Source organism: Pollicipes pollicipes, unplaced genomic scaffold (assembly GCF_011947565.3).
Source record: "Pollicipes pollicipes isolate AB1234 unplaced genomic scaffold, Ppol_2.1 Scaffold_4002;HRSCAF=4701_pilon_pilon_pilon, whole genome shotgun sequence".
In the NCBI taxonomy this organism is placed as follows: Eukaryota; Metazoa; Arthropoda; class Thecostraca; order Pollicipedomorpha; family Pollicipedidae; genus Pollicipes; species Pollicipes pollicipes.
In genome coordinates, this window is record NW_023596420.1 from 42,344,125 (window position 1) to 42,367,714 (window position 23,590).

The window sequence follows — 23,590 nt, forward strand, 5'->3', positions numbered from 1 at the left end:
CCCTCTCCCTCTCTCTCTCTCTCTCCTCTCATCTCTCTCTCTCTCAATCTCTCTCTCCTCTCTCTCTCTCTCTCTCTCTCTCTCTCTCTCTCTCTCCTCTCTCTCTTTCTATTCTATAATATACAATACACACGTATCATAAAATCTAAATTTTAGATAAGGTGCATATTACATATATATATATATATATATATATATATATATATATATATATACGCATGAAAGGCTGGGCCAAGCATGAGCGCTTCGGGACCCCGACACCACGCAATACGCCGTCCAGTCGAGAGCCTACGCAAGAGTCGCTCTCCGAGTTCGGAGATATCCCACGGCAGGTTTCATGCCCTGAACACGTTTGGACCGCTTTGAACACGCTGGTCCCCGCGATATGTGCGATAGTCACTCGAGAGACGACAGTCCGGGTCTACAGCGCCGAACTAATGACTGAAAGGTGGTAAGCCCGAAACGCGTCGTCAATCTAGGAATCCGAGACAGCAGGTTGCGCTGCGCAGCTTTCGCGTCTGCAGTATGCCAGCGTTACAGACTCGTTGCCAGCATGTACCGCCGCAGAAACACGCGCCAGGGACTGGCCCTGCCAAAAGATGTTTCCGAGGGCATCAGTTGGAATGTAATGCGTGTTTTACGTGATCTTTTCACAAACCGATCGCTTTATCTGCAACGATGTCCGCAAAAATGTCTCCTCACGGTGGATTACCGGGAGCCAGCACTCCAAGCCCGGCGCTGCAGTCCGGTAGTCCAAACCTACACAGCAGAAGCAGCGACGCAGCTTTTGCTGTGCAGTGGTTGGCGCCGAAATGCTGCTTTACGACATCATGATATTACCTAGTTCGAGTAGCTCTAAAGATCATTGGAAAACGGTGGGGAACGCCAGGAAGGCGTTTCAGTAGAGCCCTGTCCTGTACAACCACCTTAACCATTGTAGTTCCATGTTAAGAATGCGCCCTCGTCATCGCCCGTTCTCAGTTATTGCTACATCCCGGGCCCAGAGAACCGCCCTCCTGACCACGAGTGATGCCCGGAATTGGAGCACCGCGCCGACCGGACACCACCAACCAGCCACCAATCCGAACCCGGACTCCCCCCCCCCCCCCCCCCCGAGCGATAGCGCGGCATTGTCGCTTACGGCGATCTCCATATCGGGTACCATCGGTGATCAACGGGACAGGAAATGAAGCAACTTGACTGTGGCTCCCGGACGATCATGTTGGCGTTGGCATTCTGCGCGTTTTTAAAGCCGAGACCGTACATTCTTACACGCGATATTCATGGCTTCGGTGAATCATATGCACAGGAATGCTGTCGCGTCTAATTATCTGAAATCTAAAAGCCACCGTGGTGTGCACGCTGTTTTGACAATATCGCTTCCATTGCCAGGAACCTAGGGATCTCACACTTCTCGCGCCAGTAGACATGAACCCACACCGGAAACGACTCACGCGGCGCACTGACGTTTTACAGCCGTTCAGCTGTAAAACGTCAGCTGCAGGGTCCTGTCAGCTGTGGCACCTATCTGTGGCGCCGTCTGTGGGAAGGTAGTTTGGCATGTCCCGACAAACGGCATACCATCCTTTTCGCAAAGGCACCTTTTCCAATGCACTTATTGTCACATGGTCTGATGACTCCTCGACATCGCTCCTTAGAACTTTGACATATAAAACAACAAGCTATGACACCGGGCCATAGGTTTTCCATAACAGTAGAACACGCACAGCCAATTTTTTCGGAGAGCCCGATGGCCTGCCGCCCCCTAAGATGAGACTGAGCTCCCTACGACTTACATCTTACGAACCAATGCTAACCAGGCTTGCATCAACCTTGGATGTGACTTCAATTGGCTTTTTTCGTTCCGTTACCTTGAAAAGGCGCGGATGGCCCTTGGGCCCCGGAAGGCTCTGATCAACGCTCCTGACTCTGAGAGAGGCCCCCATATTTAGCAAACATGGCCTCTTTGGAGGCAATATAAGTACTTCAAGAGGCGTTCAATTTTTACACTTGCTCCTGGGCGAGGCTGTTTTAAAGATGCGCAAGACGTGAGAGCCCTTTCCTCTTCCAAGGGAGGCCCTTTTAAGGTGTATGCTAACCCGAGGAGAGGTTCTTCTTGAAGGTCCAGACTCTCAAAGACCCTTGACTCTTAAAGATTCTGGACATTTGCCATTTTCGCGATCTTGTATTCAGCTGAGCTGTTGTAATGGCGTCACACAGGAGTGGAGCCACTTTTCCAGGTGCCAAAGGTGACGTGGCAGCGACTGCCGACTGTTTGTTATTGCCGGATTTTTAAAACTCGGCGCAATCTCCTTCTGATCTTTGTCTGGCCCCGCCGACAGATAGCGGAAAGACAGTTCCTACAAAGAGTTGCTTAAAATGCCGAAAAATATTGCAGCACTCGCTGTTTTCCATCAACGACGGGAAGCTTAGGCTCCCAGGAATGAGCTGAAAGAGTGGAAAGTCAACATGATGGCACCTAGGGATACCGCAAGGCGCTGTAAGACGTCTAAAGACAATTGCCGCTTTGGCACTCGCCCTAGACTTATTACATCCCTGGAAATAGAAAACATTAAATCATGACACATTTTGATAGTCAAAAGACTAAACTGTCCTGTACTAGTACGTTATCAGCATCCTTTTATCATTCGAATGTTTGTGGGTGCCCGTGCGCCATTTGAGAAGCAATGATTCCCCTCAAATAGCCTTTCTTCCATTCTTCAATGACCACAAACATCCGAGCAACATTCGGATATTTTCCACATATGGCGCCATTGAAGGCGTTCCTAGCGACTATCAACATGACTTGCAGTACAATGGCGCCTTACTCGCCTGACTCGCGTCGTACGAGGACAAGAGGAACGCGCTGTCATGGCGCCCAGAAAGGGCGTGTCTCCTTGACAACAATGGAAAATGTTGTTTGTGACCTTTTCTCGCAATAAAACGGGGTTAGCTGGCACGCAATGACGTGCTGCCGGTCGTCTTCCACTTGTCAAAGGATTCATGTCCGGCCGTGAGCCATTTTGCTTTCGATGCCTTAAACTAACGATGTTTCGTGAGAGCTGGTCAAAGTTGTATGACCTCCATAGATTTTGGCGCAGGACTTTAAATTCGAAAACCTCTGATTGCTATCCTTCGAGCCACCTAATGAAAATAATTTATTTATCCACGGCCAAACACGACATTTGTTTTTAATGGTAGCACAAAGTCCTTCTGAGAAATGACAATACCGAAATCCAGGGACAGCGCCCCGGCATGCCTTTTCATCTGATGAGCCAGGCAAAGGCGACGCAGACGAGAGGTGGACATTTGAGTGGCGGCGTTAAGCGCGACGCTTCAACGAAGGTTGCTGCCAGTCAAAAGAATAGTTCATCTGGACAATGTACGGATTTCCAGTGTTCAGCCAATATGCAACGCCAAAACTGACGCCAAATCAGGGTGGACTTATGCCCGAGCGCATTTTTCCCCTTACAGCGCCATATTGTTCGGCAGAGCACCAAACAGTACGCCCAGGCCTCAAACCTATTACCGCCTAGGACGGCGTCAATTCAGCCCTCGGCATGGTCGAACCCCCGCCTTCTGACCGCCCGAAGAGGGGCACCAAGGCTGGACGTGGACGCAAGAGCGTAGCCTTCATCGCTGCGAAGTCGCTGCACAACTCGACCGTCACAGCGCGGGGCATCTCCGAGCCAGTCGGTGGCGCCGCCTATCCTCGTGTTGCGAGTGGGAGTCTGCTGTAGTACATCTCCACTGTCCTGCATCTCTGCGCCCGCTCTCCGACCGCGTCAAAGTCGACAAGCTCGCTCTGCGGCGTCAAACATCTATCAGTCGTATTCCACCCTGGCCAGGTGGTTGTTGTTCGCCTTCTTACGTTCGGTGCACGCTCGCGTCTCCCGCTGCCCTCCGGTTTCCGATCCGCCTCCCCACGCCAGGCCAGCCTCGCGCAACGGCTCCCGTGGCGCGAGCGGGCCCCAGCCGCACCGCCCTGCCGCCTCCCAGCGCCACACTCATCACCACCCCGCCGCCCAGAGCCCCCGCCTCCGCTCCTCCACCACCTCACCGCCCCGCCCCTCCACGGCAGCCCGACAGCCGGGCGGCACCACCCACTTCGACGCCTCCCTGCGCCGCCATCTGCCCTCCATCCATCCACCCCAGCGTCCCTCGGTGCGCCCGGCCGCCGCTCCACGCGGCGTGCTCACCTGCAGGAACACCTGCTCGAGGCCGCAGTCGCGCGCCACCTTCTCCTCGAGGGTGAGGTCGCGCGCGAACGTCAGCTGCGGCCGCGCCGGCGGGCTGGCGTCGCCGGCCGACGCGCCCTCGGCCAGCGAGCGGTAGGCGAAGCACAGCGTCAGCACCTCCACCCACGAGCTCTGCAGCAGGTTCATCTGGTCGTTGAGCTCCAGGTTGCCGAAGCCTGCCGGCGGGAGCGAGGTCAGAGCCACGCACGCGCCGGGGACATGCGAGACGACGCTGGCGGGGGGGGGGGGAGGGGGGACGGGTGATACATGCATGATGGAGGGGGGGGGGGGGTCAAGACCTAACTGACCTGGCGATGGCGTATCAAGCCGCCGAGTGATGGTTTGCTTGAATCTCCCCTAGCATGTATGCATATCACCAGTGACATTCAGGATAGTACTGAATCTGCGACGGATCACTCTACCCAAAGACGAACCACGCACGGTATAAATCTTACGTTGAATAAAAATAAACAACGCATTTCGACCGACTGAAGAGCAAGGAAACTGTCCACGCCCATGTCAGAAAATGCGCAAGTCGTATCAAAAAGCGACGCGTAATCCATCACCACGAGTTTCGTAACCCACTGCCATCCACTCTACGCTCCCTACCTCTCCACTATGCCAGCATCCTGCAGTCCAGACCCCTTCCTCCCCTTCCCAAGCATCGGGCCCCCTCACCGGGCAGCTGTTTGGCCCATCCGATGAAGTTGCCCAGCTCCTTGTCGAAGAGGTAGGCGAGCGCCGAGACGGTGCGGTACTCGAGGTCGGGGATCGACCGGTCGGGCGGCACGCTCGGCACCGGCTGCTCGTACTTCATCAGATGCCGCAGCAGCGTGTTGTCTGCCGGACCAGCCATAGGGGCCACAAACGGTCAGGTGAGGTCAGCTGAGGTCAGGTGATGTCACACCATACAGAGCTCCGGCTGCTCGCGGTGCGCCGGGTGCCGCGGCCGTGTGCCCTGTGTCGAGTGGTCGGTGCGAGTGGTGAACCCATTCAGCCGCCGAGTAAGGCAATACACTACGGAAGAAGAGCGGATGATGACAGCCGATGAGGCCGGCCGCGGACAGCACGGCGAGAGCTGCGCAGCCGCACAGGCACCGCAGCGCCGTCTGTCGGACGCCGTGTGAAGCAGCGGTCCGCCAGCCCGCTCGGATCTCACAGGCGCCAGCGACCTTTGCGCGACATCTGTCACCGAGGTCGGTCGTGCGCCACCGTATTTATTACGCCAATTACCAATTACCCCACCGTGCGCCACCGCAAAATTGCGTAAAATGAGTCAAAAGGGGAGGCCGCTGATCACACTACTTGCTCCGCCTTGTAGTGCTAGGAGACGCTTACTGAAGATGACACGCTCTCACATGCTTGCAAACATCCGGAATTTCAGGCTGTTTCAAATGTACGCTATTTGCGTGGCAATTAACACATGCATGCAGAAAACCCGCGTTTGGACTAATTCGGATGCGACTGATTAAACAAAGGCATACAAAAGTGCGCACCAGCACACCATAAATATGCGGTCTGCGCGTCACATCTTCCCTGGCAGCCACACGATGGCACCCCAATGACCAATGGCACATGACGACTGATCACGAACGCCATTAACAAACGCTCGTCGGGTGCCGGCGAAAGCATCAACTGCTCAACTATCGATTGCGTGCTGAGGTAATATCAGTCGGCTGCAGACGCCGAGCCAGGGCCGGGCCGTCTCACCTTCTAGCGACGGCTTTTTCACCTGCACCGAGTGCATTTGATACGGTGGCTCTGGATTCCTCCTGTACTTTTGCCGGCCGCCGCGCACGCGGTCCAGTCGTACCCCCTCCTTCAGCATGCCGACTTTGAGACACTTCTGGAACCTGCCAGAGGGGGCGCGCGGTCAGCGGAGGTGTCGCCGCGCGCGGGCCACCGAGCCGGTGCGCTCGGCTCGGTCCGCCTGACGGGGCAAGCTCGGCAGCTCCCTGACGTACCAGAGCGACACTCAGGCCCGGGACGGCACGCGCCCGGCGGGTCCGGAACGTACCAGAGCGACACTCCGGCCCGGGACGGCACGCGCTCAGCGGCTCCCTGACGTACCAGAGCGACACTCCGGCCCGGGACGGCACGCGCTCGGCGGGTCCGGGACGTACCAGAGCGACACTCCGGCCCGGGACGGCACGCGCTCGGCGGCTCCCTGACGTACCAGAGCGACACTCCGGCCCGGGACGGCACGCGCTCAGCGGCTCCCTGACGTACCAGAGCGACACTCCAGCCCGGGACGGCACGCGCCCGGCGGGTCCGGGACGTACCAGAGCGACACTCCGGCCTGGGACGGTACGCACTCGGCAGGTCTGGGGTTCGCCAGACGACGCAGACGTCACAGTGTGTTGAGAGGCCGACCAGCCAGCGCCTGCACACGGCTTCGACCTCCGCAGGTCAACGGTCACTTTGGCTCGCAAACGTCGCATCATCAACAGAGATGTCAGCCAGACCAGACCAGACCAGACCAGACCCAGACTCAGACTCAGATTCAAACCCACACCTACACCCATGCGCACACCCACCCACCCAACCACCCACACGCACACACGCACACACACGCGCGCGCGCACAGCTGGTGACAGCGAAACAGTTTAGGAGCGTTCGGCCGCGGTCCTGCCCACAATACTGTTACGGTAGGCGCCGCGTGCATCGCTCAGTCACTTGGCGGCCGCATGGCTGGGGCTCGCCGGCGCTGACCGAGTCAGACTGCTCGCGCCGACGTCTGGCGCTCCACAATACAGCTGCGCGACGGCCTTCACTACGACTCAACATCCGTCCAATCGTGGCCCGGCCACTTGCGGGGTGTTACATGCAGGAGGCTTCAGCGCCAACGACCAGCTACATCAAATCCCATCCAACCGTGAACAAAGACATCCAAGCACGCAACGCACAGCAAAGCCTTTCCAGCAAAGCGCGGACACAAGCCCAGCTTCATCAAACCCCAGTGCACATGGGAAGAACAGCGAGTCCTGACCAGCTCCTACCGAACGGAGCCGCCCACATCACGTACTTAGCCAAACGAAAGTACAACGCGGAAGTTCACGCCCGCAGCCCGGGACAAACTCTGGCAGTCGCGTCACTGCAGCGGAGCTCCCGTGAGTTCCACTGAAGTCATTTCCTGCAGAAACCGCGCGGCAGGCTGGGGTCCCACGGAACAAGTGCCTGACCTCCCCCCCCCCCGCGCCCCGGCGGGATGCGGTAGACAGCGTCCTGGGGAGGGGGGGGGGGGGGGGCAGTGGCGTGCGTGCCACGTCACCGTCACCACATCAACTGAGCCTCCTGTCATCGCCGACCCGACCCAGATCGACTCGACCTCGACCGACGCGACCCGGATCGTCGCGTCCTCGCGGGGACAGCAGGCGCTATATCCGTCAACAGTGAGTCACCAGCCGCCGGTCGGGCTTACCGTTACCACCCGCCGGAAGGAGACGCGCGCCACCGTTCCGCTCATGCGGCCACGAGAGGTCGTCCTGCTCCACGCATCCCCAGGCGTTACTTAATAAGCCGGATCCCCGCTGGCAGTGACTAATGGCTCGGTCTGTCGCGCCTACGAACGTCATCGCCCGGCAGCAAAACCAGAAGCTCATGAACGCTAGTTGAACAAAATTGTTGGACAGCAGTCTGCAGCTACTCATGCCCGGGGACGAGATGCTGCCAGTCGAAGGCGAGGCGCATCTGAGACATGTCTCAGCATCACCGAGAGCACTTGAGAGCGCAATGGCAATGCGAAATTACCAACTAGATCGGAGCCGGTACGACGCGCTGAAGACAAAACGAAACTAAGACGGCCTGTGTTTGACAAAGAAGACAAAACTGGTGTTTGGGATGTTTGAAGCCAATCATGTCGACAGTGAACGAGGATAATTGCAGAACACCGTGTCCACACCTGAATGCTAACTTGATTGATCCATGATACACGACTTGATCTAGCGATCGACAGCAGCCGTTCGCACTTAAATCAAATCCTGGCACTGCGCCGCAACCCATTTAACCGGCCGCGCGTCCATAACGATACAGCGCAGCGCCCCATGCGCTCCACGCCGACCTGATTCGTCACCAACCAGCTGACATTGCCACAGCAGTTTCCTGGCGACGGCGCAGGCCGTTGCGCGCCACCCCTGCCCCGAGCTCCGCCCTGGTCGGAGGCGACGACTGGCGCCGCCTGGACGCACGCCTCTGCCGCCGCCAGCTGCGCGGTCCGTCGTCGGCGCCCTCCGGCCGATACATCGCAACGGGCGTCCGCGGGCGCCGCGGCCTGGGAGCTGCGCCCGCTGCCTGCCGCCCCTGACCAGCAGACCGTTCCAGCAGCGACCTCCGAGCGGTGCCGAGCCGTTAGCGTCGCCCGCACGTCGCTCCCCTCCACGGGTCCGACCGCCGGCTGACGACGGCGCAGCAGTGACGCGCCGGGCTCTCAGCACGCGGCGCTCGCCACCCAGCGCGCGTCAGCGTCGCCGATCAGCCACGGGCAGACACCGCGCTGTCCACCCTCGCCTTGCGGCGATCTGCGACACACCCCGCGACATGGTGCCCAGGTCGAGCGCGGCGGGCGGACAGGTGCGCGGGCGGCCCCCGCCAGCGCCGGGCGGAGCCGACGTGATGACGCCGACACGGCCGCGTGATGGGTGGTGTGGCGCCGTCCTGCAGGCGCGCCGCGCCACGGTGACGCCCCTGGAGACCGCGCCGGCCGGCTGCACCCGTGCGGGGGGCGAGGGCGGGAGGCGGGGCCAGCTACGGAGTGTTGAACACGCGCACAGACTGCGTGGGCTCCGAACTGGAGCAGTGACGGGGGAAACTCGGGCCGCCTGCCTAATGTGGGACCAGTAGCCACCGCGGCCGAATACACTCTTAATAGGACTGCAGCGGTTAGCCAGACTCTTGGACACGCCTCTCCGTTGCGGGGCCGAGCCAGGCCACTCCACCCCGTACGGGCCGAGTGGAGGTCGGAGCGGGAGCGGCGGCGGAACTGCACCTTCCACACCCGTTGTAATGAATCCACAGCCCATCCTATCAGCTCAATCTCTCGTCGAGGGACCGACTGCACGAACAGTCACTACACGCAGCTCAATCTGCCGTCAAGTGGGCCGACTGCATGAACAGTCATTACACACTGCTCAATCTGTCGTCAAGCGGAACGACTGCACGAACAGTCGCTACACACAGCTCAATCTGTCGTCAAGCGGACCGGCTGCACGAACGGTCACTACACACTGCTCAATCTGTCGTCAAGCGGAACGACTACACGAAGTCACCACACACAGTTCAATCTGCCATCAAGCGAACCGACTACACGAACAGTCACTACACACTGCTCTATCTGTCGTCAAGCGAACCGACTACACGAACAGTCACTACACACTGCTCAATCTGTCGTCAAGCGGAACGACTACACGAAATCACTACACACAGTTCAATCTGCCGTCAAGCGGACCGACTGCACGAACAGTCACCACACGTGCCCGCAGGCTCACGCTCCTCTCATCCACACACGCACGCACACGCCCGGGTAAGCGGCCGCAACCACACTCGCCACGCGCCCCCGCGCACACGCCCCGCTCGCACGAACACACCGATCACGCAGCCTGCCCGCCCTGGCCAGGACGAGGCGCGTGGCCCGCTGCGACGTCCGGCACATACCTGCACGCCTGGCAGGCCTTCCGCCTGCGCTTGTTGATCTCGCAGTCGTTGTTGGCCGGACACGTGTACTCAATGTTACCTGCAACGGACGCGGCACCGCCGGGCGTCAGCGGGGGCCCCGCTCCGGCCGCCGCTGGCCGACACATTGCCGGCCCGGCAGAGGGGCGCCGTCAGGAGCCGCTCAATGTCGGCGTGTCGACACGGAGCAGCATCGGCGCTGACACGCGCCACGGCCGCAGATGGGACTGGCGCGCCGGAACGACGGAGGTGCTCCCCCAGGTCAGCAGAACCTCCACAGCACGTCAGGTGTGTCCGGGCGGACACAAGGAAGCTCGCCGAAAACTTCCGCAGGCTTCTACACGGTATACGCTGCTGGTGTGCACGGATAGCATGGGTGAAAAGCCTACACTAACGGAACAGTGGATCTCTCAGCACGCGCACACCTGGCTACCTGCGCCAACCACTCACGATGCTGAGCTGTCCGTGGTCGAAGACCCAAGCAAAACTTCCATCAACCTAGAAACAGATCATCGGACATTCCAACGGCCCGGGCTTCTCATCACCAGCCGCACGCCGCGCGCTCACCCTGTATGGTGCGCTTGAAGAAGGCCTTGCAGGCCTCGCAGCTGGCGACGCCGTAGTGGAAGCCGCTGGCCACGTCACCGCACACCAGGCAAGTCCGCTTGGGCGCGTCGTCCTCGCCGCGCACCTGGGCGGAGCGGAGCGCACTCAGTATTGGCGCGGGCAGGCGACGACAGCAGGGCGGCATCGACGCACAATACAGCACCGATCAATGGCGCCTCGCGCCGCGACCAGCCGGGAAAAAGAGACGCAAGAAGCCGGTCGATACGTTGTGATTCAGCGGGGATCTGGTAGACCACGCGCAAGTGGCTTCCCAAAGTCGTCTAGGGCATGTTCGACGCACGTGGCAGCGCTTGCGGGATTTCGCCCCAATCACAGCAAAAAAGCAACGCGTAATCAATCGCGAGCCTCGACCAACCAAGAGCCCAGCACCTACCACCGCGCCAAGCACCGCTCACATGAACACACAAACAATGTCGAGCCAGTATAAAACGCTGCTATCACGGCTGCCGCGCTGGCGGTGTCGGCCGTGCTCCACGAATCTCCAGCAGAGTCGCCCTCGGCACGGCTCCAGCGGCTGGTTCAGAGCACCGGGCCGGAGCACCGGCTCAGAGCTCCGCACCGGAGCACCGGGCCGACGCCGCCGGACGACTTCGCGCGAGCTCGCACCTCGAACTGCACGCCCTCGCTCAGCGTGGTGGACGAGCAGAACTGGCGGTCGGGCGAGCAGGGCGACTCGTACAGCGCGCCCTTGTCGAGGCCGCTGGGCGACGACGGCGGCCGGCTGTCGCACAGCTCGCCGGCCGCCGGGTAGCTGGTGCCGCCGCCGTCCGGCACGTCCATCACCTCGAACTCGGCCCGGTCAGAGAACTCCACCTGGCCGGGGCAGACGGCGGGGGTTAGCAGCGGCTCAGACGGGGCACAGGGCGCCGGAGACGGGACTGGGGGGAGAGGGGCGGGGGGGGGGCGCCGATGGAGGCCGAGACAGGGCAGACGGCGTGGTTAGCAGCCGCTGAGGGGGAGCGCGGGCCACCGGAGACACGGGAATGGGGGGGGGGGTGGGAGGCAACGAGGCCCAGGCGGGTACTGGGGGGAGAGGGGCGGGGGGGGGGGGCGCCGATGGAGGCCGAGACGGGGCAGACGGCGTGGTTAGCAGCCGCTGAGGGGGAGCGCGGGCCACCGGAGACACGGGAATGGGGGGGGGGGGGGAGGCAACGAGGCCCAGGCGGGTACGCGCCACCTCGGAGACAGGGCTGTCAACTGCCGAGCGGGTCGCCACGCTGCACTGAGAGCACCACCACAAGCGTTCCACAACGCGGCCAGACAAACACAAACGTCACCGGGGATAGCATAGCAACAAGGGGCGTCAGCTGAGTCCTTCGCGACAACACTTGCGCTGGGGAAGTCATCACAGGCGGGTTACTGAACGTCGCTCCAGCTGCGATACAGCCCCGCCCCCCCCCCCCCCCCCCATTTCGCCTGGACAACACTAGTTCAACCTCCTTCCATTTCAGAGGCTCCCTCCACGGGACAGGACTAAAGGCATAGCCGGGGCGCAGATAGCACGACAGCTGCAAGCCACACAGCGCGAACTGTGCGCGGGAGAGGACCACAGGCCGCAACTGCAGCTGAAACAGCGCAAGCATCCCGGGCCACCCGTCACAGGTCGCTGACTGCGTCCGGCGCCACCGAACACCGGTGGCGCGCTGCCGACTTCACTTTATCACAAGCCCACCACGTCGCGTTGTGCCGCCGCCACCTTCCTGGTCAGCTGGAGGGCACCGCCCAGCCACGCTGCAGCAAACAGCACCAAACGGCGCTGGGGCCGCACGGCCGGCCGTGAGCTGCCGGCGCCGGAGCGCGGGCTCCCCGCCGGCCACCCGCCTGTCGGCGACGGCCGGCGTCCGCCCGGGATCAGCCACCGACGCGTCATCACACCAGCGCCAGCGGAGTACGCCGGCACGCGTCACCAGTCCAGACCGTCACGTGACGAACCGATCAATGGGTCCTGCGGCTTGGCGCGTGCGGTTTGTCACTGCCCTCCAAAAATAGCATGTGTCCTGCTTCAGACAGTCTGTTATGGGCTCGAGTGGTAGTTACCAGCCACGACGTCATTAAGTTAATTAATAAGGGGCATTAAGGGGACGGAATACCCGCGCTCACTCCGCCCACCATCACACCAGGCTTCTGTGCTCAACAGGAGCCGGCATGCCACCCAAGGGCGACCAACAATCGGCCGCAGTTGTGGCACGGACGAGCGGGCGAGAATAGGGCGGCAGCAACGAAAACGGTGGTTAATGGTCTGAAATGCATATACCGCTGAATCTAAACAACAATTCGCAAAAAGATAAGGGTAAAATTTGCGCATGCTTGACGAAGCTTTCAACACAGCCTCAGAGAACGCCCTGGATATGCTTTTTGGCAGAGCTTTTGACAGCAGTCCGTGAAAACTGTAGCCTGTCACTCACATACGTTAACACTTAATCACAGGCCGAGTGTGAGTCCCACGCACTTAAAACCTCAAGCCCCATGACATTACGGCCCCAGAGCAAAATCCAATATTCGTAGCTCATTTCCTCTCCATTTATCACATTATGTAACCATCTCCAGTATGGAGTTCAGGAGACAAAGGTATTGCCGGAGGTGCGCGCGGATAATTCCCGGTTTTTGGTGCTTCCCATGGACGCATTCCACAACCTGTACATGGTTACGTGAATGGAAGCCTTCATATTCTACCCGACGAGCGACTTCTGGGGCATACGGGTCATTGGCTTGTCTGATGTGGAGTTACGGCCACTTTACGACACACTTTTCGCCTTGAGCGTTCGCAACATGCTCAAGACGGTAGCGACAATGCGAACACAGTTTTAGCATTGTTCAAGTCCACTGTCGATGTCGACGTCATTGAGGCTTTACGACGCACGCAGCTGCTGAGGCTATGTCGCATCACTGCCTCTCACCCTGGCAGGAAGGACGGGCACCGCGGGGAATTGAACCCCGTACCTCTGGTTTCCCAGACGCGCAGTAGTTCACGCAGACGCGTTATCCACTACGCCACCGGCACCCACACGTCCACTACGTGGCTGGTCGCAAATACCTACCGACTGCCAGCAGCAATTTACAAACTATTACCGCCAGCAGTTAGCCGAATCTGTCCAAGTTACTCTAAATATTGATTCGGATCCCGACCTTAATGCGGCCCGATCGTTGACCATAATCTGCCAATATGGCCCGACCCCCGCCCATCGCGACACACGAACCGAGTGGCGATGTGCAGTACGCCACGAACTACGCGGAGGACACTTATCCGAATCGGTCGTAGGCTGTCCAAGTGTATTCATGTCACCAACGCACCCCGATCTGCATATTCATCCGCATGAACCGGCTTGACCTCGTGTGCTGCGTCAGCATGAGGAGCTACATGACAGCAGCTCACACCTGGTGGATCTCGTTCAACCGCATGGCGCTCCATCCCCAGGCTCTGCTTCAGGTTCTCAATGGCTGGGAGCACGCTTCAGTCAAAGGCCTTCGTCTGGCGAGGGGCCGGGCGGCCAGGGGCCGAGGCCGGGCCACGGGGTGACCCCGCAGCTGCCCCACTCGGCGCCGCTGACTCAGCGGCAGACGGGCTGACCGCACCTGTAACGTCGGCACGTTCGCCGCCGGACCCGTCGCGTCTCGCGGCACGCTCGCGGCCCGTCGGTCGCGTCACGCACCGCGCTCGCGGCGGCACACGTGCGCGCGCGGCGTAACCCAACGCTGGACGGCGGCACCGGCCGTTCTCCCACGGTCGGGCGTTCACGCCGCGCCGCGTTCGTCTCCCCAGCGCGATTTTCTGTTATTTGATCGTCGGGTGGTGGGAACGGACGAGGCGCACGGTTGCTGAGCGCCCAGCGCCTCAGCCCAGTTCCAATTCAGCGACTGCCGTGATTAACTTCTATAGCTGTCCGTGGTAGAGACGCCGGTCGGTCTGGGGAACGGGCGATGACAACTGCTCCCGGTTACGAAGGGTGCTGGACCGCGCGCGAGCCGCCGCAAGCGGCAAGACCAGTTCCCGCCGAACGCCACTGACAGACCACGAGCGACCTTGGCCTCCACCGGAATCGATGACCGTACATCCCTCTGAGGTGTGGGGGGGGGGGGGAGAGCGCGATTTTTACCTCAGTCCTTTTCATACACCGCCAAAGGGCTAACGTCATCAATTTCTAGTGAATGAGGCGCGGCGGGCGGGGCTGCCTGCCCTGCGCCGCCGCTTCCGCCGGCCGCGATCGGTGCGGCTGTTCAGCGGCGCGGCTCCACACGCGCGTGCCGCACCTCGTGACGTCTGTGGGCCGTACATTACGCGCCGCATGCCACCGCCGCCGCCCGTGACACATCGCGGCACGAAGCTCTTAGACACCGGGTCCACTGCAGGGTCCCCGCCAGGTCTCATTACTAGAACACCGCTGGAATGCGGTTGGCACACAGTGCTAGGCCGTTCCGTGAGCGGTGTGATAAGGCGCGCAAAACCTCTCTTCCGAACCAGCTGCGATGGCGTGCTATCGGCCACAGTGCTGCAATATGAAACCTGCGAAATCTTCTTCACGAGTGTCGAAGGTAACATTTTGCGGCGTGGTGACCCACCATTCGGTCATGCATCGCACTGCCCCCCCCCCCAAAAAAAAAAAATAGCAGGACTAACCGACTAGCTAGGTGTGCGAATCACATACGCTGACACACCCGCATTAAACGAGGACACTAACGCCGCTGCAGACAAGCAACGACCGCCACTCCGAATGGTACGATCTCAGTGATTAAGTTCTATTCAGTCCTGCCGGGCTCGCTCGTCTGGCGTGATGTCAACCCTAGCCGAGAGACATCACGCCTATCCCGCAACACGCGACCACAAATACATCGATACCGTGTCACACGATAACGCGTGAGCCCGGCGCCGGCAGACGAGCCCGTCTCCGCCACGAGCCCGAGAAGGGCGTGGCGGAGCCAGCGCGGACCACGAGGCAGCCAACAGCAGACCACCTCATCCGACCGCAGCACACCGCCAGCGCCATGGACACCCGCCCGCGCTCATCGCGGCCATCTGGCACTGCACGGCCGTGGGCTTGTTGAGTCGCCGTTGCCACTTGCGCCGCAAATGGGCCGTGACGGCCTGGTTCAGCTCCTGACAGTCAAGTGTGAACGGCGGTAGCGACTTGTTTGCGTCCCGCGTATCGCGGCGGCGCCGGCTCGGTCGCCGGCTGACGAAAATGACCCGGCATCCAGCATATCGCTCTCATCTTCCGCGGACGCTGCAACGGCTGTCAGGCTGCTGAATGGTATTCACCGCACCGCATACGGGTTACTCTTGCGATAGGGCGGAGTCTTGCTAGAGGCGGCACGCTCCAGCAGGTAACCGTGGACGGTCCACAAGCCGTCAGGCTGCTGAATGGTATTCACCGCACGGCGTACAGGTTACTCTTGCGATAGGACGGAGTCTTGTTAGAGGCGGCACGCTCCAGCAGGTAACCGTGGACGCTCCACAGGCTGTCAGGCTGCCGAATGCTATTTACCGCGCGGCGTATGAGTTACTCTTGCGATAGGACGGAGTCTTGCTAGAGGCGGTGCGCTCCAGCAGGTAACCGTGGACGCTCCACAGGCTGTCAGGCTGCCGAATGCTATTCACCGCGCGGCGTATGAGTTACTCTTGCGATAGGACGGAGTCTTGCTAGAGGCGGCACGCTCCAGCAGGTAACCGTGGACGCTCCACAGGCTGTCAGACTGCCGAATGCTATTCACCGCGCGGCGTATGAGTTACTCTTGCGATAGGACGGAGTCTTGCTAGAGGCGGCGCGCTCCAGCAGGTAAAACGTACATCCGGATATGCACACAATGATCAGGGCGTGAACGCAGCTAGAATAATCAAGCAATGATGGCCGCCAGAATGATCGCGTGAAGCGGGCCCATTCCCTTTTGAACTGGTTGCAGGTTCGCGTAATAATGGAGAAAATATTTACATGCTGCATGCACCTCCCATTTGTAAAAGTTATATTCTCATTTACGTTCCTGGCTTGCGGACTTTGGCTCGCATGCATATCCCGACATTGCCGTAATTTAGCATGATGCACACATACTTCGGCAACGCTACGCTTGATTTACTCGTTAGTGTTACTAGACCCGTCCTTTAAACGTCTCCATTATTTGGCTGACCTCACATGGCTGCGCCAGGCTGCTTCAGATCGCTGCCCCACGACAGACCTCAAAAACAAACAGACAGCGGGTCCACTCCTGACTCATCGGTTTGTTACGCCGCCCACGCCCTGGCGCGGCGAGCAGCCCGTCCTGTCCGCACGGTGTGCATTGTACGGAACGCCACGTATGCTGGAACGGGCGTCGAGCGGCACCGCCAGCGGGGCTGTCTTGCTTCCCCGCTCACAACAGGACCACAGGGAGGAATGCTGACGCGCGCAGCTCTTGGAGCGCAGGCACAGGATGGCACGTCCGCGTCACGCGTCCAACATCGCGGGCCGTCTTTAAAATGACGCTCCATTCGTGCCGAAAAAGGCCCCCTTGATAAGCCTGTCGACCACTGAAGAAAGCCAACGTAAGGCACTGAGAGCACTGAGCACTAAGAGCACTGAGAGCACCGCAAGACGGGAAGGGCAGTCTTTGAAACTATTCTTGATTCCCACACAAAATAGTGAACGCGAAGTAATAAACGCAGCCAGCACGCCCGAAAGCATCAATACGTGGCGCACGAAACGGCAATCTCGACAGATATCCTCGAACCCAGAGCATACCTACCGCGCTCTCTGAACAAGAGAAAACAACAAGCGGGTCGGAGGCCTCCGGAACAGTGCCGATTTCTGGTGCCAGAACGTTAGCGCCAGCTTTATGGGTTTACAACTAGGACGTATTGTTAAACAACCGTGAACCGTAGCAGGTAAACATGTTCGCCATCGACCGTCGTTACGGCCGACGGTTCAGACAAGCCACGTGTCGCATGGAATGTCATATATCGATATGCATGCAGCAACGAAAGCGGCTTCCCTCCTCCCCCACAACTCTTGGTGCGCCATACCGATGCCCCAGCACTAGTACGTCCTCTGGAACAGAACCGTGGGTGACGCCCGCTGAGGTGCACTCCGCCGCCAAAGCATGCAGTCTGCTCGCGACACATCGCTGCCAAAAATCACCGCCGAGGCATCCCCATTGATCTCCGGCGTAAGCGCGCCCTGACATCTAGGTGGCACGCGACCAGTTGCCAGCCCATTAATACTAAAAACCCTCAGCGATCTTACGACACGATGGCCAGGCCGAGCGCGATCGTTCTGAGCAGCTGACGACAGACTCGAGCTCGAAAACCTTGGGCAAGATGACGCACTCGACGGACACCTCGCGGCGCGTGCCTATAAATACGCAAGCGCAACGCAGGTGCCCCTCTAGGCTGCCCGAACACATTTGGTACACTCCAGAACATCACGAAAAGAAACAAAGGAGTGGGATATTCGATCCCCAGCTTGGCTTAAACCCGCCGGCGGGATCCCGACGGAAAATGATGGCTTGCCTCACGGGGCCTTCGGTGAGCGCGTGCTGAAGAGAAGCCGAAAAAAGACAAGAAACAAATCAAAACGCAGTTTTTTGATCGCTTTAAAACAGGAATATCGCGCCACTCTTCATCGCACTCCCTGTTTATTACCAGTCAACTGCTTGCTGTTCGGCAGCTGTCTCTTGGTTTACCCACCTGGGGCCGAACCTTTGCACGACAGGCCTTGTGATATAATCTCTATGGTAGCGTGCATGAGTGGATCAACGATTTCGCCAACGTGGGAGCCATTTACCTTTCCAGGGACTCACGATGGGATGTCGTGCCCGTGTGGTCCGACGACTGCTGCCCCAGCATTTTCTGTCCTCCAGAAGCGTATCACAAGGGCCATATCGGTCTATATCTGTCGAACTTTAGTCGCAACGCATACTAGAAAACAGCTTTTCCATCAGGCATAATTGTTTGATTCGGGTTTGGCACGCTGATAATAGAGACGATGATTACCTTAACGATCGGCCGCGACAATGAAAGTCGAGCGCAAAGCGCAGGAGAGAGAAGAAAAGATACAGTAACAGATTATTTGGAGACGAGTGAGAGAACAGCCTGAATGGTCTCAACGGAATCAAAAATTTGCTTGGGCGCTGATGCGCACCAACCAACCGCATTGACTTCGGGCATATAGTATCAGCTTCTATTGCTGCATTCGGCTGTCTTTTTTATTTGTCCAGTTTCAGGTTTCTTGAATAAAAAAACAAACTTCAGTCCAGTCGAAGTGTACATCATTCGTTGAAGAAAAATATTCGGTCATCAACTATTACCACACGCAACAAACTTCAGAACCGAACACCTAATGTTACCATCCCAGGACAAACGGGGATCAAACGAGGATGGCAGCTGGGAACATCCCGGGACAAACAACGGCGGCAGCTGGCAACATCCCCGGACAGATCGCTGCAACAAGGTAGAAAGGAAAAAATGGGACGACGGAAAAAAAGAAAACAGTACAGAGGAGCGGCGCGGAGAGTGAGTGTCGGAGTTAACGAGGAGATCAGAGTGACACCCGACACCACGCGCCGGGCCGCCGTTTACACCGCCGACCCCGATGCCACGCGACATCAACATTCCAGCGATGCCCCGTTGAGCAATGCCGCGGTCACTCTCAAAAACCGCGGATCCGTGCAGTGCTGCCGGCTTGCGTAACCTTCCCGGGGTTAAGGCCACGCGTGACGTCACACCACGCGACCAGTGCTTCGGCGCGATCAGGGTGATCTGCAGACGCCGTTCGGTTTCCAGATCGCCGGCGATCACCAGATGGCGTCCTGTCATGCTTATGCGATTAAACCCTCCGCAAGCGCGTAATGTTTAGAATAACCCAAATTATGTCATGTAAACATCCCGTCCGCAGTGCTTTTTAAAGTAAAAAAGGCGTTTCGTGCGACAGCTATGAGCCCTAGCGATGGTCGCACAGGAATGCGTAAATTCGCTTCATTCAAACCAAAAGCCGCTCCTCTGTTTGGCAACGGCGGGCTCGGTCCGCGGCGGCCCAATGTCGAAGGCCCCGGGCTCGCTCCATGGAGGCCCAATGTCGAAGGCCCCCGGGGCTGGGTCCGCGGCGGCCCAATGTCGAAGGCCCCGGGCTCGCTCCATGGAGGCCCAATGTCACTCCGTGAACCAGTCGGTCACCAGGGCATTAAAAAACATCGGCTCGAAGCGCAGGCTGAATGGAAGCATCGAACGTCCAACTGTCCGCATTCGCAGCAGCCCAACCGCGGCCCGCTTCAATCGAACGACCGAGTCCCGCGCCGGTAGACCGTGGTGGGGGTGAGCTTTCAGGCTTTCAGTGGGGCCAACAGCCGAAATTGCGCCACCATCGGAACGCCACCCACCCTGAGGCACGAAAACAGATCGAACGGCCCGCGGAATTTATGACCATCCTCATACATCGCCTACAACACTATCAACAACAGAACACAGAAGACCAGACTACTGGCGTGTGACAGTTAACGCCCTTGAAGGAAGCATGCCACCTTTTTATTCCTTTCACTTATTGTTAGGTCAGACGCGTACGATTTGATCAGCAATGCAGTTTTCTCATTATCCTTCCAAACAGCTCAGAATTTCAATGTGAAGCAGCAGCTGCTGAGGGAGAAATCTTATTTGACTCTCCATTCACCACGATGCAAGTAATACCCTTCGTTGGCGCAGATTTTTCCAACGTGTGTGTTTTGTAAAGTGATTGCGACACACTTCTGTGTCAAAATATATGTGTAATAAACGCTACGAAAGCTAGAAACACCATTTGAAAAAAATGCGCGAACATGGAGCTATCATCCCACCAATTCAACGAAACACTACACTATGACTTCGATTTCGCCTCTATGGCGTTTACTACTGTAGCTCTTTTCGAAGCGTACTTTGGCTTTGGGAAACTGAGTATCACATGGTTTATCATGACGCATGGTTCAAACTTCAACCAATGCACTTTTCGGCAACTGGCCCTTGCCGCCCCCGTGTCAATCACAAATGCTCGTTTGTGCTGACGTCATGCAGGGGAATGTTCCACACTGGAAGATAGCGAAGCAAGCATTAAGTATGATTAAATAAGATAACTTGCAACTATTGGTAGACATTTAAGTGGAAAAGTCAGCCCTGAACAACACAATTTCTCTGCTTCGTAAATGAGTTCCTTAACACGTCATTGTCTTATTACGTCATCGCACCTTGCACAACATTGATTGAGAGCCAATTGATCGTCGTCATATCTGGAAACCGTGTTCACGAACGTCATTTATGAACGACTCGACAATTACATTTTTCTTAGCCTTGATCGCCACATGGCTAACGGCATGACCGTATCTAAATTACGTCATAATGGCGTCATGGATGCCCGGGTGATCTTGAAACAATCCTCCCGAAATAGCCTGCATATCCTCGCGGGAGTGTAGCTCAGAAACTAGAGGGGTTTAAGTCTTAAGACGTGCAAGGCTGTGAACTGCACCGAATGATCTTCAAGATGGTCATTTCAGTTCAAAATCCCACACATATGTGGAACACTCCCTCTCAGTAAAAGATGACAGCGGGCAGCCAGCAGATTCCGCCGTCGCCACGACGACTGTCGCGACTGCGGGAAAGAAGTGTCCGCTGTTGCAAAGCGTCACAGCGTAATTTGGACCTGAAAATAATTAAAATTTGCATTCTTCTCGTGTTTTGATGGCGTTGCAGTAGTGCTACCGAGTGCTATCATTAAGCTAACTGGTCCTGAGGTTTCACCAGAGTATGCTTCTGACAGAGGCCCCAAACGGTGGGACACTCCCTTCAACAGCAGTACTCTCAGTATCAGACAACGTCAGACTCCCATTCAACTGCAGATTGCACACGGCTTCTTCGAGCCGGGCCCATGGCTGACGGTAGTGACGTCAGCGCTGTCTGGTGCACCCCCGACAGTGGCTTTCCTGACCGCCATGTCCGCTGGTGAGGTCACGCGGAAACGTCCCGAGGCAATTCAAGCTAGATTCCAGTGTGATCATTCACGGGCTGGTTTCGTTGGCTATACATAGCTCGGACATAACTCATGCCGGGAAATAAACACGGCGACTGGCCGGATTTGAGCCGCAGGACTGATGAAGAACTGATTCAGTACACCGCATTACTTACATAGTTTTGGCTCGCCTGTTTCAGGTAACTTAACTTTTTGGACGATATCTTTTTGAGCAAAGACAAAAGGCAAGTGAAATGGCCAAGCTTCTTTATCTCCGCGTTCACTCGCTTGCCACGCCACATCTCCAGGACGTACGTTTTAAGCCGTCGCCAATTGGGACGACCCCAGCAAACGCAAACCTCTCCGCAGGCCCCGGACAGCGCGCCGGATAGCTGCGCGGGGTCAAGCGACGCTGCAGTGAGGCGCGGCCGTGTCCCTCGCGCCGCGCTCGCGCCCGGTTGCACAGCACGTGCCGCGACCACGCGCCGCCGGCCCGGCGGAAGCGGGGCTGTCGGCGGAAGCGTGCGCAGCCTTATCTGCGGCGGCCACCGCGTCGGCGCAGACACAGACGGCCGGCGGGGTCGGCTCCCGGGGGCGACGGTCGCCGGGCCGCCCCAGCCCACCCGCTTCCGAGTCGCAACATCCGCACGCCATGAGGGCCGGCCGCCGCCGCCGCTGCCGCCGCTGCCGCGAACTGTGCCTCCCCCGTCGGAAGAGGCGCGGTTCGTGGCAGCGGCGGCGACGGCCGGCCGCTCGGCCACCGCGGAGGCGGAACCGGACATCGCTGGAAGCGGCTGGTGCGGAAGCCGACGCGGGCTTTGTTGAGCGTCTCGGCGAGCGCGGGACGGCACGACGGCGGCGCACGAGACCCCCGCTGACTCAGCGCCGATCGTATCCGCGTTCCGATCGGCGCGTGACGCGCGGCCGCCGAGCAGCCGCCGCATGCGCGTAGCACGCACGCACAGGTGGCGCAGCGTGACGCATCATGCGATGACGGGGAGAGGCAATTAGCCGGCGATTGCCTGTCGGAGAGGCACCGGCGGCTGGCGCAATATCGCACGCGGCTGCGCTCGTGGCGAGATTTCTGGGACGAGCGGGGAGTGTCGGCACAGTAGCAATGTTTTCCGGAAAGCGCTCCGCTTCCGACATGACTGGAGTGTATCCATCCGTGAGTTGTGCACGGTTCTGGAAACTGCATGAACGCTGCCGCCATCGCTTCACGCCGCGACCTTGGCCTAGGGCGCCGGCTCCTCCGCCGCGCGCCGCCTGGACGCCGTCCGGGAGCCAGCACCGCGCCGCTGCTGCATCACCCAGCAGCATTGCTGCGTCTGGCGCCTCGGACCGATGACAGGGAAGGAGCCTCAGCACGGCCAGCAGGCAGAACGTGCTGCCAAGCCGTGGTGTGAGGGTCGGGCTCGCGTATCCACACGCGAGACTGGTGTTACTGGGGAGACGCATGGACGCACGTGGCGGCATTGGTGCTAAGACAACGACCCATACCTGGATGGGGAGCACATTCTGCGCGCGAGGGTGTTAGTGTGGGGTCAATTACCTGCGGCAGGTTGGTAGTGCTGGGGGAGTACATGCCGCTGCTGTGCGGCGTCTCCACTTCTTCCCGCTTCACCTGCGCCTGATGGTGCCCCTGCACCATGCGAACCTGCAGTACAGGGACGACGGCTCAGAAGCGGGCCACGTGCATGTTTCAGCGGCAAACACTGAGCCAGCGCGACTCCTGGCATTCCCACCAGCACGATACCGGCCCGCCTGACCAGCGCGGCCCTCCCCGGGCATTCCTACCAGCACAATACCGGCCCGCCTGACCAGCGCGGCCCTCCCCGGGCACTCCCACCAGCACGATACCGGCCCGCCTGACTCGCGCGGACCTCCTCGGACAACAGGGATGATGAGCTGAAACACAAACCGGCTCGACCCCTCCCTCCCGTGCAGTGTCCACAGCGGACACCCGGCTCTGAGCCGCTGTCCGGCCGGCGTGGACAGCGTCCGGCACCGGGCCGACACAGCTCATAATCCGGCCCCAGAGCATGTGAGGCTGGGCTTCGCCGGAGCCATTCATTAGTCGCTGAAACATCGCGGACACTCGCGCCTCACGGCGCGTGACGGTGGGGG

The 23,590-nt window shown here is 59.0% G+C and overlaps 1 protein-coding gene across 1 annotated transcript in view; it reads right to left on the reverse strand.

Annotated features, from left to right (window-relative positions):
- LOC119094053 (steroid hormone receptor ERR1) overlaps positions 1–23,120 on the reverse strand; it is a gene marked incomplete at its 5' end in the record, with an annotated part of 45,026 nt that extends 21,906 nt beyond the window's left edge. Inside the window, 7 exon segments of the mRNA XM_037217119.1 lie at positions 4,200–4,414; positions 4,917–5,078; positions 5,949–6,091; positions 9,888–9,966; positions 10,473–10,596; positions 11,139–11,345; positions 23,016–23,120. Coding sequence (XP_037073014.1) covers positions 4,200–4,414; positions 4,917–5,078; positions 5,949–6,091; positions 9,888–9,966; positions 10,473–10,596; positions 11,139–11,345; positions 23,016–23,120 — 1,035 coding nt within the window.
- Positions 23,121–23,590: the final 470 nt, after the last annotated feature.